This window comes from Galendromus occidentalis, unplaced genomic scaffold (genome assembly GCF_000255335.2).
Source record: "Galendromus occidentalis unplaced genomic scaffold, Mocc_1.1 scf7180000077440, whole genome shotgun sequence".
Classification (NCBI taxonomy): Eukaryota; Metazoa; Arthropoda; class Arachnida; order Mesostigmata; family Phytoseiidae; genus Galendromus; species Galendromus occidentalis.
The window spans coordinates 1,063,004-1,081,164 of NW_003805428.1; the positions used below are offsets into that span (position 1 = coordinate 1,063,004).

At 50.4% G+C, this 18,161-nt stretch overlaps 3 protein-coding genes across 3 annotated transcripts in view; 1 reads left to right on the plus strand and 2 right to left on the minus strand.

Moving 5' to 3' along the window:
* Positions 1 to 809: 809 nt before the first annotated feature.
* Positions 810 to 1,706, minus strand: LOC100905046 (muscle LIM protein 1). Its single transcript, XM_003743138.2, has 2 exons — positions 1,466 to 1,706; positions 810 to 1,376 (listed from the first exon to the last, which is right to left on the minus strand). The coding sequence occupies exons 1-2, from the start codon at positions 1,594 to 1,596 to the stop codon at positions 1,187 to 1,189; spliced, it is 321 nt and encodes a 106-aa protein (XP_003743186.1). The 5' UTR covers positions 1,597 to 1,706; the 3' UTR covers positions 810 to 1,186.
* Positions 1,707 to 5,696: 3,990 nt separating this feature from the next.
* Positions 5,697 to 9,610, minus strand: LOC100905188 (uncharacterized oxidoreductase YrbE). Its single transcript, XM_003743139.1, has 9 exons — positions 9,540 to 9,610; positions 8,679 to 8,772; positions 7,468 to 7,619; positions 7,293 to 7,363; positions 6,910 to 7,021; positions 6,607 to 6,811; positions 6,371 to 6,520; positions 6,173 to 6,285; positions 5,697 to 6,068 (listed from the first exon to the last, which is right to left on the minus strand). Exons 1-9 carry the CDS (start codon positions 9,563 to 9,565, stop codon positions 5,906 to 5,908), a joined length of 1,086 nt encoding a protein of 361 aa, XP_003743187.1. The 5' UTR covers positions 9,566 to 9,610; the 3' UTR covers positions 5,697 to 5,905.
* A 6,081-nt stretch (positions 9,611 to 15,691) lies between these two features.
* Positions 15,692 to 18,161, plus strand: part of LOC108864243 (protein C-ets-2-like) — a 5,974-nt gene continuing 3,504 nt past the window's right edge. The window contains exon 1 of the mRNA XM_018639463.1: positions 15,692 to 15,824. Within this exon, the coding sequence (XP_018494979.1) occupies positions 15,692 to 15,824 (133 nt within the window). The remainder of the gene's footprint in view (positions 15,825 to 18,161) is intronic.

The following is an 18,161-nucleotide window of genomic DNA, read 5'->3' on the forward strand; positions in this document are numbered from 1 at the left end:
ACCCCGATGGAAAACAGAGAACACGTCACAGATCCATGGATTTCCTCCAGCAACGCTTGGATCACTTCCATATGGGTGAAACAGTGAGTATTCACCGAAGATCGAAACTCTTAGAATGTTCGAGAGTGAAAGAGGTAAACGATCGTAGAGTCGGACCGAGGCCAATTTCGCCGCTGAGAACGATTCGATTCAAGTGGATTCGATTCTGCAGAGACGCACAACCTCATCTCAAGCCGAGAAACACCGAGAAGAAACGTCCACTTCGCTGGAGCCGAGGTCCCACTCGAAACCTACTTCGCATGCATCTGCATCAATGACCTATTTCGGACAACATGGACCACAGCCATTGCGGTCATTGGGTAATAGCAATTATCACGATGTCGCTGTCCCCCAAAATCTACCTCAGCCCGCATCCTACGTGGGATCGGGCTCAAGCTCTCTCCAATTGGTAACTGAAGTGAAGAAAGGAGGTGAAGCGGGCCGCACCGCTAGAGCCCACGAGAGACCCATCTCATTCCCGACTGGTGTGATACCAGTGAGACGAGACATACCGCTGACCCAGGTGCCAACACGCTCCGGGTAAGGAAATTCAGAGCTCTCGATGTGAAATAGCGGAGAGTAAGCTTCGATAGATTCGTTGTTCATCAATTTTACGCCCTACGAGGACCGTTGGAAACCCAGTCATTCTGACAGTTTCTCGCGGGCGATGACGCGACGGTCTTGCGTCGCACGGAAATCGTCGACGACAGATTTATGTATGACACGGCCGCTTCTTTCGGATTCTGCTCGGAAACATTCGAGGTGTTTTATTCTCCTCCATTTTCCTCCGCATATGCTACGCCCAAAATAGACAGGGACATTGAGGAAAAGTTTTGTCCACGGAACCGGGCGAGCAGACTTCCCTCGGGCTAGTTGCTAACACAAAACCGATTCTTGAGACAATTCGATCGAACTATGCCTTCGGGTCCGCGCTCGCTGTGTATCGGAACATTTCTAATTCATGCAAAAATAGGGAATCGCAATGAAGGGAGTTTCGGGCACCTTAGCGGGATTGCCGTCTGAATATAAAAAGAGTTCTCGATGAGAAATCTATGAATAACGCGGCATACGCCCTGATATTTTCAACATTACTCTCAGCATTCTGACGTGGGGTATAGACTAGGAAACGATACGCATTCGACGCCGATCAATTGTATGTGCCGTCCAGAGGTTTGTTGTCCATCTGGGTTTCTTTGTTTCCCAGATGTTCACCCTTATCCATGCTCAAGCAGCCGGCTCCACCGCCGAATCCGTAACCTTTCGGTCCGAATTTCCTCCCATAGCACTGCTTACAGAAAATGTCTCCGCCGTGGTCTCCAACATTCGTCGAGTCTAGCCTAGAACGATTAGAAGTTTTGATTGCTTGGCGTTCCGAAAAGCTTCATCATCGAAAGGCAGAGACTCCCGGAATCGAGTCGAGACTTACTTCTTGTTGCACAGTCCGCATTTGAAACACGACTTGTGGAACTTCGCACCTGCTGCCAGCATCTCTTCGGCCGCATAGACATTTTTGTGGCACTTGGGACAGGGGAATTTCTGCGTTGGTCCGAAAGGCATTTTGAAATTCGCTGCCGACAGAACGCGGATATTTAGCGGGGGAAGTCAGTTAAGTTCAGGCATCAGTACGATTTGCCGCAGAATTTCAGGAAACGAGTGCTACCGCGCACAGATTGCATCCAGATCTCTCTGTAGCAGGCCGACAAGGAAAACGCCGTCGTTTCTTACTTACAGGCAGGAAAGGCGCACTAGAAAGAAGGGCGGCAACTGGCGACTAAGCTTGGTGCCCTACCGCCGACTAGGGTCTGGCTACTAATGCAGCAATTCTCTCCTGGAGGAAGGAAGGCTCTTCGTAACAGTATTGAAAAAGCTCAGCCCTTCCATCGGACGGGCATAAGCTTTCCGAGTAACCCGAAAGGTTGCTTGTCCCCTGCCGGCCTGGCTCTCGACTCGCTCAGAGTCGAGGGACTACAAAGAGTCGATTTGGCTAACCGCCGCGGGTTTCATATAAGGATGACCACAACACGAGATCGAATTGGTCGTTCTCGATTTCGTCAAATGAATCTTCGCCGAGCCTAGCGATTTCCGTAGACACGAAGGGTGATGTGTGAATAATGGAATCTCGCGTTGCTCATGATCCGGAGACGAATCCGCTCTCCCAATCAGAGCTTCCTTGCGAGCAAGATCTGATCGGTGTCCGCTGTCGTCATACCGAATGCCTGACCAAGCAGCGCGCTTCTCCCGAAGGCATTGGGCCCACCATGTTTTTTGGCTTCGCTAGCTCAGACAAGAGCTGTACGCTTCAAGCAAGAATCTCGGATGACTTTTCTTTCTCAGTCTTGTCTTCGACCTCCGTGGTCTTTTACGAGGAGCTCGTTGGAATCTCCGAGACCTCGAATTCTCGAGCTACACCTCATGGGTCCGCCGCTTTCTTTCCCCACAGGCTCAGCGAATTCAATCGTTCATTTAACGAGTGTGTATCTCCTTCCGTAGCAGATTCCATCAGCATCCGATGAAGGAATCGATCATAGAGCCTGTAATCAATCAGCAGCACAAGAGACGTCTTGGTCCGGGAACGCGAGTCCCGTTCGAACAATCGTTGCTGCTCCTCCCGCCCCGGAAGCCCGTTCTTGAGAGAGATCCCATCGAGCCTAAAGCACCGCACCTTGCACAAAGACTGCGTTCTCCGACGAATGTGATGGGCTTCTCCCCGGAGAATATCAAACCGCGTTGTGAAAGGTAAAGTGATATTCAACCGGACGATGTCGGAGTACCGAGGTAGCGTTTTCTCGCCACTTCACCCATTTCTCATAATTCTGAGCATCTGCTCCAGACAACCGGACTACAGGCGACAGTCACTCGCTGAGTTTGGGGAAGGACCAACGTCTCACATCAGACGGAATCCATTGGCCAAATACCTCAGCAGCTCTCTCGAAAGACGAGCATACGGCAGCCGTTACAGCGTAGCGGAGTCCCATGGTCATAGACTATACTGATACGATGTGAGTTATAATGATTGTTGCGCGTGATATCCATCGCCCCCATGTTCTCTCTTGTTTCATCTATGTGAACACGCTTCCTCTTATGTTCAATTTGTTCGAGTAATTTTCCGGAATCCTGTCTTCCGAGGAGTTGTCCGAAGAACGGAAATCGTAGATCGAATGATGGGCCGTTTTTTACAGGCTCTGACGTTCATTTCTTCGTGGTCCTGTTGATCCGCTCTCGGAGCAATGCTCTTCCCAACACATACCGACGCCAGAGAAGAGCCTTCGCATTTGATCTTGAGGCGATGAGCATGCTCTCATCACTTGTGCCATCGAATTGCGCACTGTATATCTGGAATCTTTCGGCTGTGTCTCGATCCTCCGCTGATCGAGATGACCAGCTTCTTGCCTCAATCTTTCCGAATTGTCTCAGGAGCATTTGAATTCTGTGATATAGTTCGCTGGTTATGTAAGATCGAGGAGCTGTCCAGCGGTGTCTCGCCTGGATGCAACTAAACTCAGTTTATCCTTGGAAACTAGTGAATTAATAGTTGTAGTCGAATCCATGAGTGAGACTGTCCGATGAATGGAAACCGCACCTATGCCGTCAAAGCAGTGAGTGGTACAATGGATCAACCGTATCACTTTTCTGCGTGCCCTTCGGAAATAATGGCTCGACTCCGTAGAACCAGCAAACCAGAGCATCATGAGTCACTGGACCATATAGTCCGGAAAAATGCTCCGATCATCTAGTTCAACTCCTTGTGAGTCCGCACATGGTGCCTTGGATCGGCCCGACTCGCCAATAATAAATCTCGTGTTAATCCTGGATCAGCGGCTCTTGATTTACGTCTCTTGGCACTCCTTGATTTTTAGCTTTTTAATGTTCTCAAGGGAATTTTAAGCAAGTCGGACAATCCCGACGGCACCTCCCAGCCCCAGCTGGGCCTCACCTCACAGGAATTATGATGTTCCGTGTTAGTCGATAATGATTAGTCTGGAAGAGCGGCATAGCTCGGCGATGCGGCGCGCGGCGCGTACCACGGGATCGTTACGCTTATTCGGCTCGATCCCTTGACTTTCCGCCGAAGATCTTCGTCTTTCAGAGCTCCATTTCGGAAAGAACAGCTCCCAGTCCACACAACGGCGCAAACTGGCGTTTTATCGGAAATTTTCATGATGTCACTCCCGAGAGCGGTAGGGATGTTGGCCCCGTTAGCTACGCCTTTCGCCTGTAGCTCGGGTCAAGAATCAAGGAAACAAACCGTGTCTCCAATTTTTCCGAAGGAGAATCCGGGGCTCATCCCGTCGACGACCTATGAAAGTATCGGTGATTCTCTCGGTGAGCATTCACGGGCAATTGATCGATCCCGCCTCCCCGATGACACAATGTGCAGGTTGATTCTACCGTTCCAAAATGAGAGGATAGGTGATTCAATGAAACCAACTCTGAATCCCAAGTCTGATCCACCGTTCCCAACTTATTCGATCCCGCAACGCAGATCTGACTTCATTCATTGGTAGGTGATGCGCTGAGACTCTCTGCTGCTGAGCGGCTCTCGAGCTCAGAGTTGTGGTTTCCCTTGAAATATCCATACGATATGATCCAATGGGAGACTCCGTGGAGAGATCAGAGGGAGGGAGCCATCAATGAAGAAATGTCAAGCATGAGACCTAGTCATTCCGTGTGGACCAGGGAGGAGCACAACGCTCTTGCCATGCAGTTTGTAATTCATACCGACGGGAATATCCGCGCTGCGATCGCCATGGGGCAATAAGCAAGGCACGCGCTGCGTCTTGCGAAACTCTGCTTGGAATATGGCACTCGGGAAGCGAAAAAGCGCGCCAAGATGCTTTCTCTGCGGAGGAAGTAATTTCCACGCATCACAATCTCCATCATCACATTTGCAAGTCTCAGTGACGACAATCAACGAATGGTATCGGTGCCTATGGCATGCATCGTCTGATGAATTAGGTCAGAGCTTCTTAACCTGGGTTCCGCGGAACCCTAGGTTTCCGCGAGCCCCTGCTCGGCTGCTCAGACTTTTATTCATTTTATCGAGTTGGAATGAATTTTCTAAGCTCTAATGCATGCAGGATACTTCATGCGATCGTGGTCGAAGGTCTTGAGGTGATTGAGGGGAAAATTTGGAAAGATAGAGTCCGAAGCCAGTAATAAGGTTTCCCTGGTGGGGTTCCGCGGGGTAAAAAAGGTTAAGAACCCCTGCATTAGGTATCTCGTGTCCACGTAGCACCCAGAGATAACTCGACACCGACAGAAAGCTAATACCCTTCCCGACCACTCTGACGAAAGCATCGATAAGGGCGCACCATTTGTGATCCACGGCACAACACCTCGAGATGCTATTCCTGATCAAAGACTCATTCTTCCGGGGAAAAGGCGTTGCGCTCCGTAAGTCTGATACGGTCCATGACCCGGATCGGAACGCGGGAGAATATTCGGAGGAACCCTGCTTCACTGGAGGAGCGGGTTTCGCTCCGAAGGTAAGACTCTGTTGCAAGAATAGTTGATGACTTCAGAAACTCGCGGAGCTCTCAGCTACATATCAAATGAGATTTCCCCGATTGTGGGACGAATAGCTCGCGGGTGTAAGGATTCTGCGAGTGCACTAGAGACCGAAAAATTGTGGAGCACAAGCCCGAGTTTATTGCAGGATTCTCCTACCCTTAATTTGGGCCTGGTTTCGCACCCGAAGACACTCAGAATGAATAACGTTGATTCTCGCTTGATCCATCATCAGTATGACCGTGCTCCGCATGCTATTCTAATGTGGAGAATGACGGGAAAATATATGTAGGTCCACAGAATCTACGGTGTTACTGAGGTATGTTGTTGACCTGACGAGCGCCGCATGAGAGCGTTTCTACCAATCCAAATTGACTACGATCCCCTCTTTAGCGGATTTCTCGCAGGCAGAAGCAATCCTTGTCACAGCGAGAACATCCTCTTGGAGAACTTCTTCTTTGGCGTTACCCACCACTAGATCCAGGAAATATTGCAATTCAATTTGATAGGATTCTTGGTATCTGAAAAGGAACAGAATTACTCCCCCTGAACGATCGCGGAATTTTACGAAGTTCTTGCAGATCGGCACATGCGTTGTAGTCGTATGGAATTTTCGCATGCCCACCTCGAAGGGAATGAGTAAAGAATCGGATCCTGCTTCGTAGCATTGTAAGTCTGCTGCTGAATACCATTGGGTCGATTATTCAGGTTCTCCAACATACCCTTGCTACCGAACACCTGGAAGGATCCTTTGTGTATGTTCTGACCTATTGGAGGGTCGCGAAAAGGCAAAACATAGGCAGGAAAATTCCATTTCACTGACCTCACAACGCTGATCGTATCCATAGCAGGCGTTCCTGCTCAGATCAATCAGGGCCAGTTTTCCCGACGCGAATTGGAAACTTATTGTGACCGTATCGAAATCGCGACCCTCGAGTTCTTTCAGAGGCGGGGAGAGCAACGACCCGAACACCTGGGAGCGAATTTTCGATTCAGAAGGTCCGATACACTATGTATACTAGTGCTGAGTCCAATCAGAAGATGAAAGCCCATACTCACTTGGACCCGTATTGGTTTCTCCCCCATCAGCCAGCAGACGGCGTCGATGTCATGAACTGCACAGTCATGGAAAATCCCTCCAGACGAGCGTAGATACTCGATGCTTGGAATAGGAGAATCTCTGCTCGTCGTTTTAATCAGATAGACGTCACCGAGTTCGCCTTTGAGCACCTTATTCTTGATACTCCTCAAGCCGGGATCATATCTGCAAACGATTGAATGGAAGGCTCACGGAACCTTTAAAGCAAATCAACAAGATCGTTCCGGAATCGCAACCTGACCGGCGGCGGCGGCGGGCATTACCTTCTGTTGAAGGCACAGAATAATTTCACGTTGTGGGCCTTCGCGGTATTGTAACATTCTCGAACATCCTCATTCGTCTCTGCAACCGGTTTCTCACAGAAGACATGTTTCCCTGACGATAAAAGAGAAGAGAAGTGAACAATAGGTCGCTCCTTTTAAAATTGCGATGTCCCGATGCTGATTTGAGGGCTCGACACACTGGAGCCCGTAATCCTATGTTCCTTCCGGGGAGCTTCCGAACCCGCGGAAACTATTTTCCAGCGAAGCGTTGCAACATCGATTCCTACCATAGGTCCCCATTGCTTCCTATACTTATCTAACTGATTGATTATCTATAATCATTCTTACCCGTCTCAATGGATTCTTAGAGGAAAAATACTCACCGGCAGCCAAGGCTTTGCATACAATGTCCTTGTGCGAGAAAGTAGGGGTGCAAACAATAACAGCTCGAACGCTAGATTGGAAGGAGGATAAGAAGCTCAGTCCGGTGATGGGAAAAATTGAAATGAGCTCGAATAAATTGCGAAAAACTTCTTAGGTGTCTCTATCGATCCTTACCTGGGATCCTTCAATAGACTCGAAATGTGAGTCACTCTCACGAATTTTGCATTGGGAATTTTGTGCTTGTACTTATCCTCCACAACTCGCAGTCTTTCTTGCGACTCTTCAACGACGTAACACACTTGAGAACGAACGCAAGACAAGAGATTCTGAGGAAGGAATAACGACGCTTTCAGCCAGTGACCTCCAATTAGACGGCCCCATGAGGACTGCGGAAGGAGCAGCAACGAGTATGAATGTCTCGGGGGCGGGAATTTTCTGTCGGAGACACGAGCGACCATACGTCGTAGAGGACCGGGAACACGAGCGTCTCCTGAGCTCATAGACTTGGAGGGGAAGCATAGCTCGCGATAGGCATCACTGGACTCCTTCCGCCAGATTCCGCAAGATAGCTTCCTTTGTGTGGAAGACCGCTCAGCGGAATATTATTTTCTCAAGTATGCCTCCAAAGGAATTGGGGCTCAATCTGGTGTCAACACCGTTTTCTCAAAGCCTTTCAGGTCGCCTCGAGCAGGTTCGTCATCGGATATTGAGAGATGGGACGGTACGAATGATCGTCTCGATAATTTTCATCCCAAGCACTTCGAGTGTTCCAAGTCGGTGACGCCCGCTACTCCTCGCCAGGAGGATATTCGAGGAGTAAACCAATCAATTGAGATATCTTCAAAAACTTCCGACAACATACTGTGTATCAACATCCTCTTCTCTATTCTGTTTGCATTTCATGCTCGGCGATGATAATGGATAAACACACGCTCTATCTTATACATTTGGTCGAAGGTCTACACGCGAGCTTAGCCAGATAATGGGAAATCGCGTACAGTTTCATGGCGCCAAGTTTTCGGCAAGCCGAGCAGGGAAGCCGAGCTCTTACGTAGACAAGGGACGAAAAGGTCAGAGTCCAATCAGGGGAGAACCAGACTCTTCCCACTTGAGTGCATTATCGAGCGTCAAATCGATGCATCACCATGAGATTACGTGACAACAAACACCGTCGCCATTAATTTCCATTATTAAGACGGAGAATGAGACTCGACTTTGAGAGGCGCTCCTGCAGCTAATACTGGTCAGAAGAGCGGCGGCCCGCTCTACTTCGGGTGTGGCTGGGACCGCCGGGTTCGTTGATACGGTATTTTGCTTCAATTTATCACTGATGAACGCTCATGGGCTAATATCGGACTACGAGAAACTGGGACAGAAGGACACACCTGGAGTTGTATGGTTCCAGCCCGGCCTAGGCCGAAGAGCGCGATTCCGACGAGCTCATCGAATTTCCCTTCCAAGGAGAAATAGTCCAAAAACCTGTAAGATACATAATTGTCCTTAGTCGGCGGTCCCGATTGCTCGCTGATGTGTTTCACACATGTCGTCCATGCGTCGTCGCCGTCAGCACTCGCGTAGCGCTCCCTCCTGCGTGGGGCGAGAAGGCTCCCGGTACGTCGATCGAGTTCCGATCGTTTGCTCGATACGCTCTCGTCCATCCTCCTTAACGCGAGCGTAGCTTCGATGGAAATCCTCGCTCATGGGACGAAGGTGAAGAATCGTTAAGGATCTCTCGGACAATGCTCTCAGGTGACTCGCTGAAACAGCATCAAATGGCTAACACTCCCTTCAAGGACAGGAATAGCCGCCAGGGGACTGGACGAGCTCCGTTGGTTCCGCTCGTCATAAGTGAGATACCGAAAAAGCTCATCATTCCGCACCGATCGAACGGAGCCGAGGAAGCTGATTTTCGGAAGGGGGATAAGCGCAGGCGACAAGGAAGTTCTGCAGAATCGCGATTCTTGTGATTGCTATTATTTATCACAGCATTCCTCTCTTTTCCCTTGCATTGGTGCCAGGCTTCGAGAGGGATGGATGCCCATACAAGAGGCGAATCGAGAGCGCTAGGCCGTCTTGCGACTTGGATCAGACGCGTTCGAGAGAGCCGATCTGCCTATGAATGGGAGCGGTGGCTTTCCGAAGCTTCGGTAGAGGCGTCTTCGGTATGTCGATAACGAGGTATAGCAGCCATAAAGCCACGAGATGAATAGCTCTGCTGAATACAAGATTGACGGAGTTGCATTTACCTCATGTACTTCAAGTCGTTCTCCATTTTTCGGGGATGCGTCGGTTGTTGTTCCACGTTCTTGATGGCACAGACCTTGATGCCGAACTACGGCTCCACTGGTCCGTTCAAAAAATGGAGAGAGGGACACCTGTGTGAGGGCTCATGGATTAAACATAATCTATGTGGAGTACAATTGATTAGCTGCCACAACGTCTTTCCGGGGCGCTATCGGAGCGAACGAAACGAGACACCCGCTCAGTTTAATCCCGATAGGGATCATCAACGGACCCTGAACCCGCGTACGAAATGTTTGGAAGCTATGAATGAGGGAGATATGGAACTGACTAAGAGATGAGCTCATGGATAGCTCATATCCCGACTCCCGGGTTTCTCGAGGGCAGAAGGACGTGATGAGTGATGACAATCGATGGTCGAAGAGTCGTCGAACTCTCGTGTGACAAGCGAATCCAAAATCACATTTATGATTCAGATGATATCTTCTCGGAGCTAATTCGAAGCTGGTGACGGCAGTAAACGGGGATTGGGACGCTTGATTTCACTTTCTCCCCACCCTCAGCGCCAGATCAAACCCTGTTGGGCATTGTCCTCGCGTTTGCTCAGTCGGTGGAGTTCGATCAGGAGTTCGCTCACACCTTCGCCAAACGAAGGTTTATCAAAAACCAATCAACGTTATCAAAGGAGCTAGCAGGTAGCGAGTCTTTGTTCTCTTCCTGCTATCGCTTCTCTCGGTTGGGTTAGGCGAAGAGAATGATTACAAGAGGCGGCTCTGTCGACAGACTTTACGAGCTCGCTTATCTCTGTGCGTCGATATTTGGTGATCGGGTCAATGAGAACGGTGCAAATGGAAGAGGAGAACACACGAGAGGAACAAGCGAGTCAGGAGTGAGGGCGGAACGGAAGCAGAGCGCTAAACGAGCGAAAATGGAGGTGCAGACTGGATTCGGTGGTCGATTAGAGTGTTTGTTTGTATTTAGTTGGGCAGTGACATCATGAGCGGCCAGCGGGAACTATTTTCATTTCTTGCTCGGGACAGTTGCTGACGAGACCCCAGAGCCCAAAAACATGCCATGTCATGGTATCGGATCAGAAGCTCTGAGATGGGACAAGCGCGAGATGGGGAGCGATGCCAGTCTGCCTTGGAAGATCGCCGTGAATACTACCTTCTCCCCCGACCCGAGTCCGCTTTCTCCTCCCTGATGCCATTCATTCACTTTCGTCAAACAAGGAACAGGCTCGAAGAGGAGAGAGCAGATTCCTTGAGCGGTTCTGGCTTCATGGAAAAAAAGGTGTCATTCGTCGACGCTCAGCGTAAGCGCGGAAGAGAACGAGAAAATCACAGCTCGCAGGACGTTCGAGATATTCCGTCCCAAGCGGGCCCGACAGCGCGCGGAGATAGCGCTAGCGATCGTGATGGACAGAGCCATCGGACCGCGGAGATGCGCTGCAACGATTCTTACCCACAGGGTCAGCCCGAGCAAATATAATAAATCGGAATCAAAAGTATACAAGGTCGGAATCAAGCAACGATCCATGCGAGGTCCACTGCTTCCGATATCAGACTGAGAGGTCTCTGTCCCGTCTTCGATAGTTGGTGCTGTCCCTCTTTCCGATAATTCTTCTATCGCGCTTGGAGAGTGAATGGATGGAGAAGAAAGACAAGGATATAATCAACAGAGTAGCCGGAGCTTTTGGGAAACGTCACGTGAGGAACTCCGCGGGATTCATTCCATTCACGGCGATCACCGGTACTCCCAACGGTATCAATGACTTGCAGATGCGCAGGAGAGGACGGCTCGATGAATTTGTTGCTTTTTGAAATTCTATGAGTTTCCTTCCCCGTTCGTATGCTCGCCGACCTCGGGGATACTCCTGGTATAAATTCGGAGGATTCCGAGTTCCGCCGTGCGCCCAAAGACTTGAGCCTGCCCCATCATTCATGTGTCCTCAAAAGCTCAACCAACTCAGTGGGGGGTCATCCACGGACAAACCGCTCGTTGAGACGGGTAGAAGACTGTCGCAAAGGAGCGCTTCTGGGGGCCGATCTCGCGCACTCTGGGAACCAATTCCGAAAAAACTCTCGATATACGGGGGACCGTGATGTTTGAGACATGAGAGGACGAGCGCATAGCTTTCCAGAACCTACTGGTGAACATAGATACATGTGGAGACAGTTCGAAGCTAGCGAAGTCAGAGGTATGAAGATACTCGAGCCGGACCGATTGTTAGCGGTAGGAGATTCCGTAGAGCGAAAGAGCTCGGAGACCTTGGTTCTATAGCAGACTCAATATTTCTGACTTACAACTTCGGAAAAACGATGATTTCGACTATCTCCGTACGAGATATGCGTTTTGAGCTCTATCAGAGTTCAACGTCTGGAGTACTTCAGTCAGGAACTTGTGCGATCGTATCGTGAGAACCCCACCCCATTATTCATTCTGTCTCCAGCTGCTCACATTGCATATTGCTCTAATTGAGCCTTCGACAGTACGTTGCAGTATATTCGGAGTCGTGTAAGTCGTCATTGTTACAATACAGACGGGGTAAATCCGAGCGTGCGTATGAACCGCATGAGAAGTCAGAAGTCTACTACAGTCCCCATTCATGCCGCGACCGAGCATTCGTCCGCTTCTCTCTGAGAAACGGAGTTTCCCGTATGGATGTGGAATCCAATATACCTCCTTTTTCGCGATAAAAGAGATTGTGAAGAATTTATTCCTACGAACGCTCCGACCGAGCATCCATTCATCGACGGGATATCTGTCAATCCCAAACCGACCACTGAGGGAATGTCCAAGACGTCTGTCCACTCAGTAGTTGAAATATGGGCTGTATGGTTTCCCCCTTTTTTGAGCTGAAGGTGATACTTTCGCATCAGTCCCGGAGATGATGCCTCGCGGTGCTTTTTGGTCGAGATATCTACAGTTCATGATACGAGACGTTTCTCTCGGATGTATAGAGGGTTTGGACGGGAGAAGCAGAAGGGACTGAAGGGAGGTAAACGGAGAAGGGAAAATCGGAGGAGGCGGGACCGGAAGGAAAGGAGAAGCAACGAGGGAAGAGGCTGAGACCAGGGAGATGAGAGAAGAGGAAGAGCTCGCGTAAAAAAAGGGGAAGACTGAAGAAGGGATGGACGCAGACGAAATCATTTCCTATCGATATATCCATGGCGCTGAGGAAGACTTTGCCCTCTGGGGAGCCCCCAGAGGGCTAAGAAGATATTCCGGCTAATGACTAATGCCAGAACTGTGCCGTGACCTCATTCAATGCCATGCGGCCCGGCAGAAGAAGCCTCTAACACCGACGCACGTCGAGGCCCGCCGCTGACATATGAGCCCGATGGGGCGATAGATCCTACGATCCACCGCATGCGGGATCGGATAATGCAGGACCAAGAGTTATCGACTCATACTCCAGTGCATTCTAAATCGTGTGCACGAGAAATCACGGATAGATCCGAATCGGCCGTTTTCTGAGCCTCCGCTGATCCTCTGGATGGAATGATTTTTACGTAGGTACAGATACTAATAAGGCGATGCAGAACATGATGCTCCAGACAATCAGGAGTACCGGGCGAACCTCCCGCGGGATGCTCTGGTAGTCATCCTTTTTGTGGACTATTGCCATAGATATGTATAACCCGAAATAAGACCAGCGCCAACTTCAAACCAAGTGAGGAGCCTAGCTTCAAGACCAATGTTTAAGCTTAATATGTAGATCACTCTGGTCTAGTCTGAGAATACTCGAATGCACGCGTTCCGTGGCAAAAGTTACATTGGCTCGGAAGGGAGGCGCCTGTGGGGACACGTCAGTTATGTGTGATGTAACGTGGCGAAGCGGCGCCCGGGACCAATCGCGAGGCTAGTTCTCTTCTAAAGAATTCCATCCCAGAATTCCATGCGGAACCCATCTAGGAACTTGCGTTTTCCGCTCGCCACCACCGAAAGAAGCGCTCCTCTCGAAGATTTTAAGCTCGAACTCCAACTATCGGGCGAAATCTCTCTGAAATCTTTGAAATCTCCCCGAAAATGACGCTTCTGAAACAGATCGGAGAAGTGGCGCCCAGAGCGGTCCGCCCACCTCCCGCAGTTACGCCAGCGGGACACGTCGAAGGACCCGGATATTACCGGACATTCCCAACCTTATCTGCTCTCGGCGAGAATGCCCTCAAATATGATACTTCCATCTCGACGCTTCTGTATAGATGGCTTCTATGAGGTCAATGCTCGAATAGCTCCACGTTGAGTGCCCACTCTATCTCTCTGAGAGGATCGACATTCTTATGATTCGGCCGTTTCTTGCCCAAAGTTTTCTGAGCGAGGCTGCTACTGTCCAACTTCTTTTATCTACGGAGGGCGAGTCGTGGAACACTAAATTTCGCGTCCTAGCATTCCGTGCGAGGTTTTTTTGCCGAGTTCCACGCTTGAATTTATGCGAGTTTCGTGGGCTCCATTACTCGACTCTAGTCCCAAAATACAGCTCAAGACTCGACATTCCGTCATTTTTCTTTCATCACTCTTTCGTGCCGGTAAACCCGTGTGTTATTGCGATAATTTCCGTGTAGCGGGACATTGCCCTGGGGCTCCGAACAATTTTTTTTTTGCGAATTGAAACGTCTTCATATACTTCCTACGGAATTCCCACACACACAGATCAACTCCTGGAGGCAAGAATGACACCCTATGCGCCCTATTCGCCCCTGCTCCTGGGAGAGGGCGATTTCGAATTTCTAGAGCGCGCATAACGGCCCAATGGCTAGCAACGCAATTCCGCATCCACCTCTTTCAAAACTCAGAAGAAGATATTTTCCACTCAGAAGAAGATATTTTCCACTCAGAAGGAGATATTTTCCACTCAGAAGAAGATATTTTCCACTCAGAAGAAGATATTTTCCACTCAGAAGAAGATATTTTCCACTCAGAAGGAGATATTTTCCACTCAGAAGGAGATATTTTCCACTCAGAAGAAGATATTTTCCCAACTCCGGTGAAGAGTTCGACTTCACCAGTGATAATGAGACCTAAAAGTACGAGCTGAGTTCGAAGATAATGACGATGCTCGAGTCTAACGAATGGCCATTCCGGAGACGTTTAACGTCCTCTACACGGTAGTGGCTCTGCTGCTACCTCGGAATTTTTGGATATCAGAGAGCTATAAGGGTCCCACGAGGGGTTCCTTGTATGGAGGGGAGATCGAAAAGGATTCCATGGGAAGGAAGTTCGGCATTCACTGCCGCACACGACACATTTTAGCTCGCAGACCGTCTCTCGGAGGAGAGCCAGCCCGCTCGCTGCCGGAGCTCCAATTTCCTTCGTTCTCCCTCCCATGCCTGCACGCAAACTCTAATGTCGATTCTCCGACTGAAGTCCCCTGACTCTCTCAAGTGAGGCTTTTCCGAAGAGTACTTTTCCCGTGTCGCCTGCGCCTCTTCCGATGGGGAAACTAGTTTTCCGGAAGTCGAACCGCTGGGACCGTTATCAAGTTGGAATCTCTAGGGAGGTCGACTCTCACGAGGATAGTCATTATCGGGAACTCGTTCGTCGACGGCTTCATCGCGAACATGGCTTATGCGGGGAGCTGCTTTTTCCCAGCTCCTCACATGTCCTCTCAGGGTCGGTGATTGGAATGACCGTCGAACTCTGGTTTTTGCTTGTCCGACGGAGTGGATTCCGTGAGGTGTGCAAGTAACCACGGAACCATCGATGACTTCGGAGATCTCAGCTTGAGAAAGCACCGCCCACCGAACTCCGCTATTGGTGTGTTGCTAGAGGGAGCAAGAGCGGCGACTCCCTAGGTTGGTGGGCTGTTACGCAGCTCATCTCTATGTCTTGGAGCTTTCTTCTCTTTGGTGGATTCTGTTTTTGCGAAGGCGGAGGGAGCTCAACGTTACGTGGTATGTGATTTTTTTTCTGAGAAGCTAGCGAGCGGTTGGCTGGAGTGCCATTCGATCTAGCATCTGCCCGTTCCCCTTCCGTTTGCCCCCATCGATTTCCGCATCGACTAGTAGCTCATGTAACCAAGTTTGGCAAAATATTTGCCATTTCCTTCCTGCTCTGAAGTGCTGCTAAAGCGCTGTGGTCAACCCCAAATTACTGCTATCGAGGTCGTCGGCCGACATAAGCACAGCGGACATACATAGTCACTCCACAGGACATGGAAAGCCTGGCCGCACCGATTGTTAGCTCGGGACTCTCCACAAGAACCAACGGGAATAGTGGCAGCGAGTTACTGAAGAAATGGCATCCGCCTTATCTCTACCAACATCATCGATCGACAGTTTCTTCCGGTGAGTCATGCTTTCTGAGTGCTTATGAGGTATGACATCGCGAGGGACACAGTGCCGCTCGCGATGAGTGATCCGAGACTTGAAGTTCTAGAGAGCCCCCGTGGGAGTCTCCCGCTACGCATTCCCAGAAGGCCTGGGTGAGTTTATCGTCAACTTACTGGAAAAGTGCTTCGGGAGCTCTAGGCTTTCGCGTTCGAGGTCTCTGCGGATCCTCTGCGTGGTGGGGACCTCGGCCCGACCGAATCCCCCCGTATCATCGACTTGGTCGACTGGTAACCCTCCGCGTTAAGTTTTCCGCTGGAGGAATGAGGATCGATATGAACGGCCTCTGGAGATCGCCGGAAGTCCTGGTGCATCCCCAACCTGCTGCGCTCTTCTAGCCTCGTAACGCCCGGATCTGACGCGAATCTTCCGCATGAGTCGGCGGCAGGATCCACTCAAAACAGAACCAGATCCCGGAGGGACTCACTCAGAGACCTTGGGATCCTCCCCTATAGTCGACCGGAACCTCCAGGTGGGGGGATCGTGACCCAGCCGAACGCGACTCTCCCAATATCGGTATCTCGGGATATCGGGATGTCATGATATGCGAGGAGCGAGTGCTCCGAGGAATCATGGGACTCCTCCATCGCCTTGTCGAAACTTTGAGCAGCGATTCGTATGGTGAGATCGCCGAGGTCAGAGATGAGGAGGCTCGATTCGCATACGGGGGCTGTTTGCGGGCCGTGTTCTGATTCTGTGGGTCTGCGGTGATCGTTGCGATGAGGTACGCGGTTCGATGCTCCGCAGTGTAGTCCGGGAAGTCTGCACCTTCTCTCTGCTGCTACCACGGTCCGCGACAGCTGGTCCGTCTACGAAATGTGCAAACGCTCGAACACGATGAGATTGGCGTCGTTCTAGTGGAATACGTGTTTCCGATTCCGTGGGACGACGCCCCAAAGTCGTTGCTCCTCTCTGTGACCTCTCGTCGAGACTCAGTTCCGTGAAATAATAGCGTTCGACCTGCGATTGGTCATGCGCAGGGGACATTCGCGAAAGACGTTCCGATGGAATCGGCGCGAGTCTATTCCCGGAGGTTCAGCGAGGGGACTTCGAGAGAAAAAGAAGAAACGAGGTTTCCGTCTCGATTTCGAGGCAAGGCGGAGATATCGTTCGAGGGATTGACATTTGCAATGCTGGTGCAGTTCACATGATCAGGATAAGAGAACTTACTCGTCAATACTCTTTTCGGTACGAGTATTCTAAGATGCTCCTTCGCGGGTCTGGTTTTCGAGGAACTTAGGATCGGGGAGAGAATATTTTCCCTCGCCGCTTACGTTGCTGAGCGTGAGAGGACCTCGAAGATATTTTCTCCCGCCGTAATCTCACACCTATCTAGATGAAATTCATCGTTCTTCTCTCACTAAGTTCAAAGTGCAGCACTTCGAGACATGATTTTTCCGGATTTTCTCGCTACATCTGAATCCCACAATGTCATGCTATCGAAATTAGCGTCCCGATCCCGCCACACAAGAAATTTATCTCCGAGGTAGAGTACCCTTCTGGTTCTTCCCGACCCAGACAAGACCGTGAGAGAGACGACCCTTCCGCTAGGATTTCAATCGGATTCCGCTAGGCTAGGATTCTAATCGGATTCCGCTAGGCTAGGATTCCAATCGGAGCTAACAGACAGAGAGACGCATACGTCCCAACGCCATGTCTCCTCTCGGGGTTTTCGACTCTTCAGCCGCCTGACGACGGATCTCCCGTTCATTCCGGCGTCGTATCACGGTCGCAGCTGGGTTCGACGCGGGTAGAGTCCACCTTACAATATTTTCTTCGGGCTGCCCTAGAACCATTCTGCGTCTGATCTCCCGGAGAGTGAGTCTTCTCACAATCTCTGAGAGAACATATCTGACGTCTCCACTGGAAGGGCTATGTTTACCTCGACAAGGCAAATTTTCCACTGAATCGCATTCGGTATACCTCTGGATTCGAAACTCCCAAAGCTCCCCCATGATGGGCATCCCTCGCCGATCCTATAAGATGACCGGGAGGAATGCCGCCCTAGCCCGCTCCTACGCGCAATGGATGGAGCAGGTCTTCCCTTCAGTGGATTCGGAATCCACGCGCTGGCTCACCCTCACCTAGGTTCCAGCTTTTCTGTCACAATTTTTCTTGTCGGGCTGAGCGAGAAAAGATAATCGTCTCTTCCATAGAGCTCATGTGACGGAAGGAAGCATAATGCCCTCACCGAGACGAGGGTTCCAATCGAAGTTTCCGAAAATCTGCGGGAGGGCGGAACCTCTCAAAGTCCTGTGGGCAGGGGCGTTCCCAGGATTTTTTTTTGGGGGGGGG

Coding starts and splice junctions, on each gene's coding strand:
- LOC100905046 (XM_003743138.2), bottom strand. CDS start 1,596: ATGCCTTTCGGACCAACGCAGAAATTCCCCTGTCCCAAGTGCCACAAA. Junction 1,377..1,465: donor TGCGGACTGTGCAACAAGAA/GTAAGTCTCGAC, acceptor TAATCGTTCTAG/GCTAGACTCGACGAATGTTG.
- LOC100905188 (XM_003743139.1), bottom strand. CDS start 9,565: ATGGAGAACGACTTGAAGTACATGAG. Junction 7,364..7,467: donor AGTCTATTGAAGGATCCCAG/GTAAGGATCGAT, acceptor CTTCCAATCTAG/CGTTCGAGCTGTTATTGTTT. Junction 7,022..7,292: donor ATGCAAAGCCTTGGCTGCCG/GTGAGTATTTTT, acceptor TTTTATCGTCAG/GGAAACATGTCTTCTGTGAG.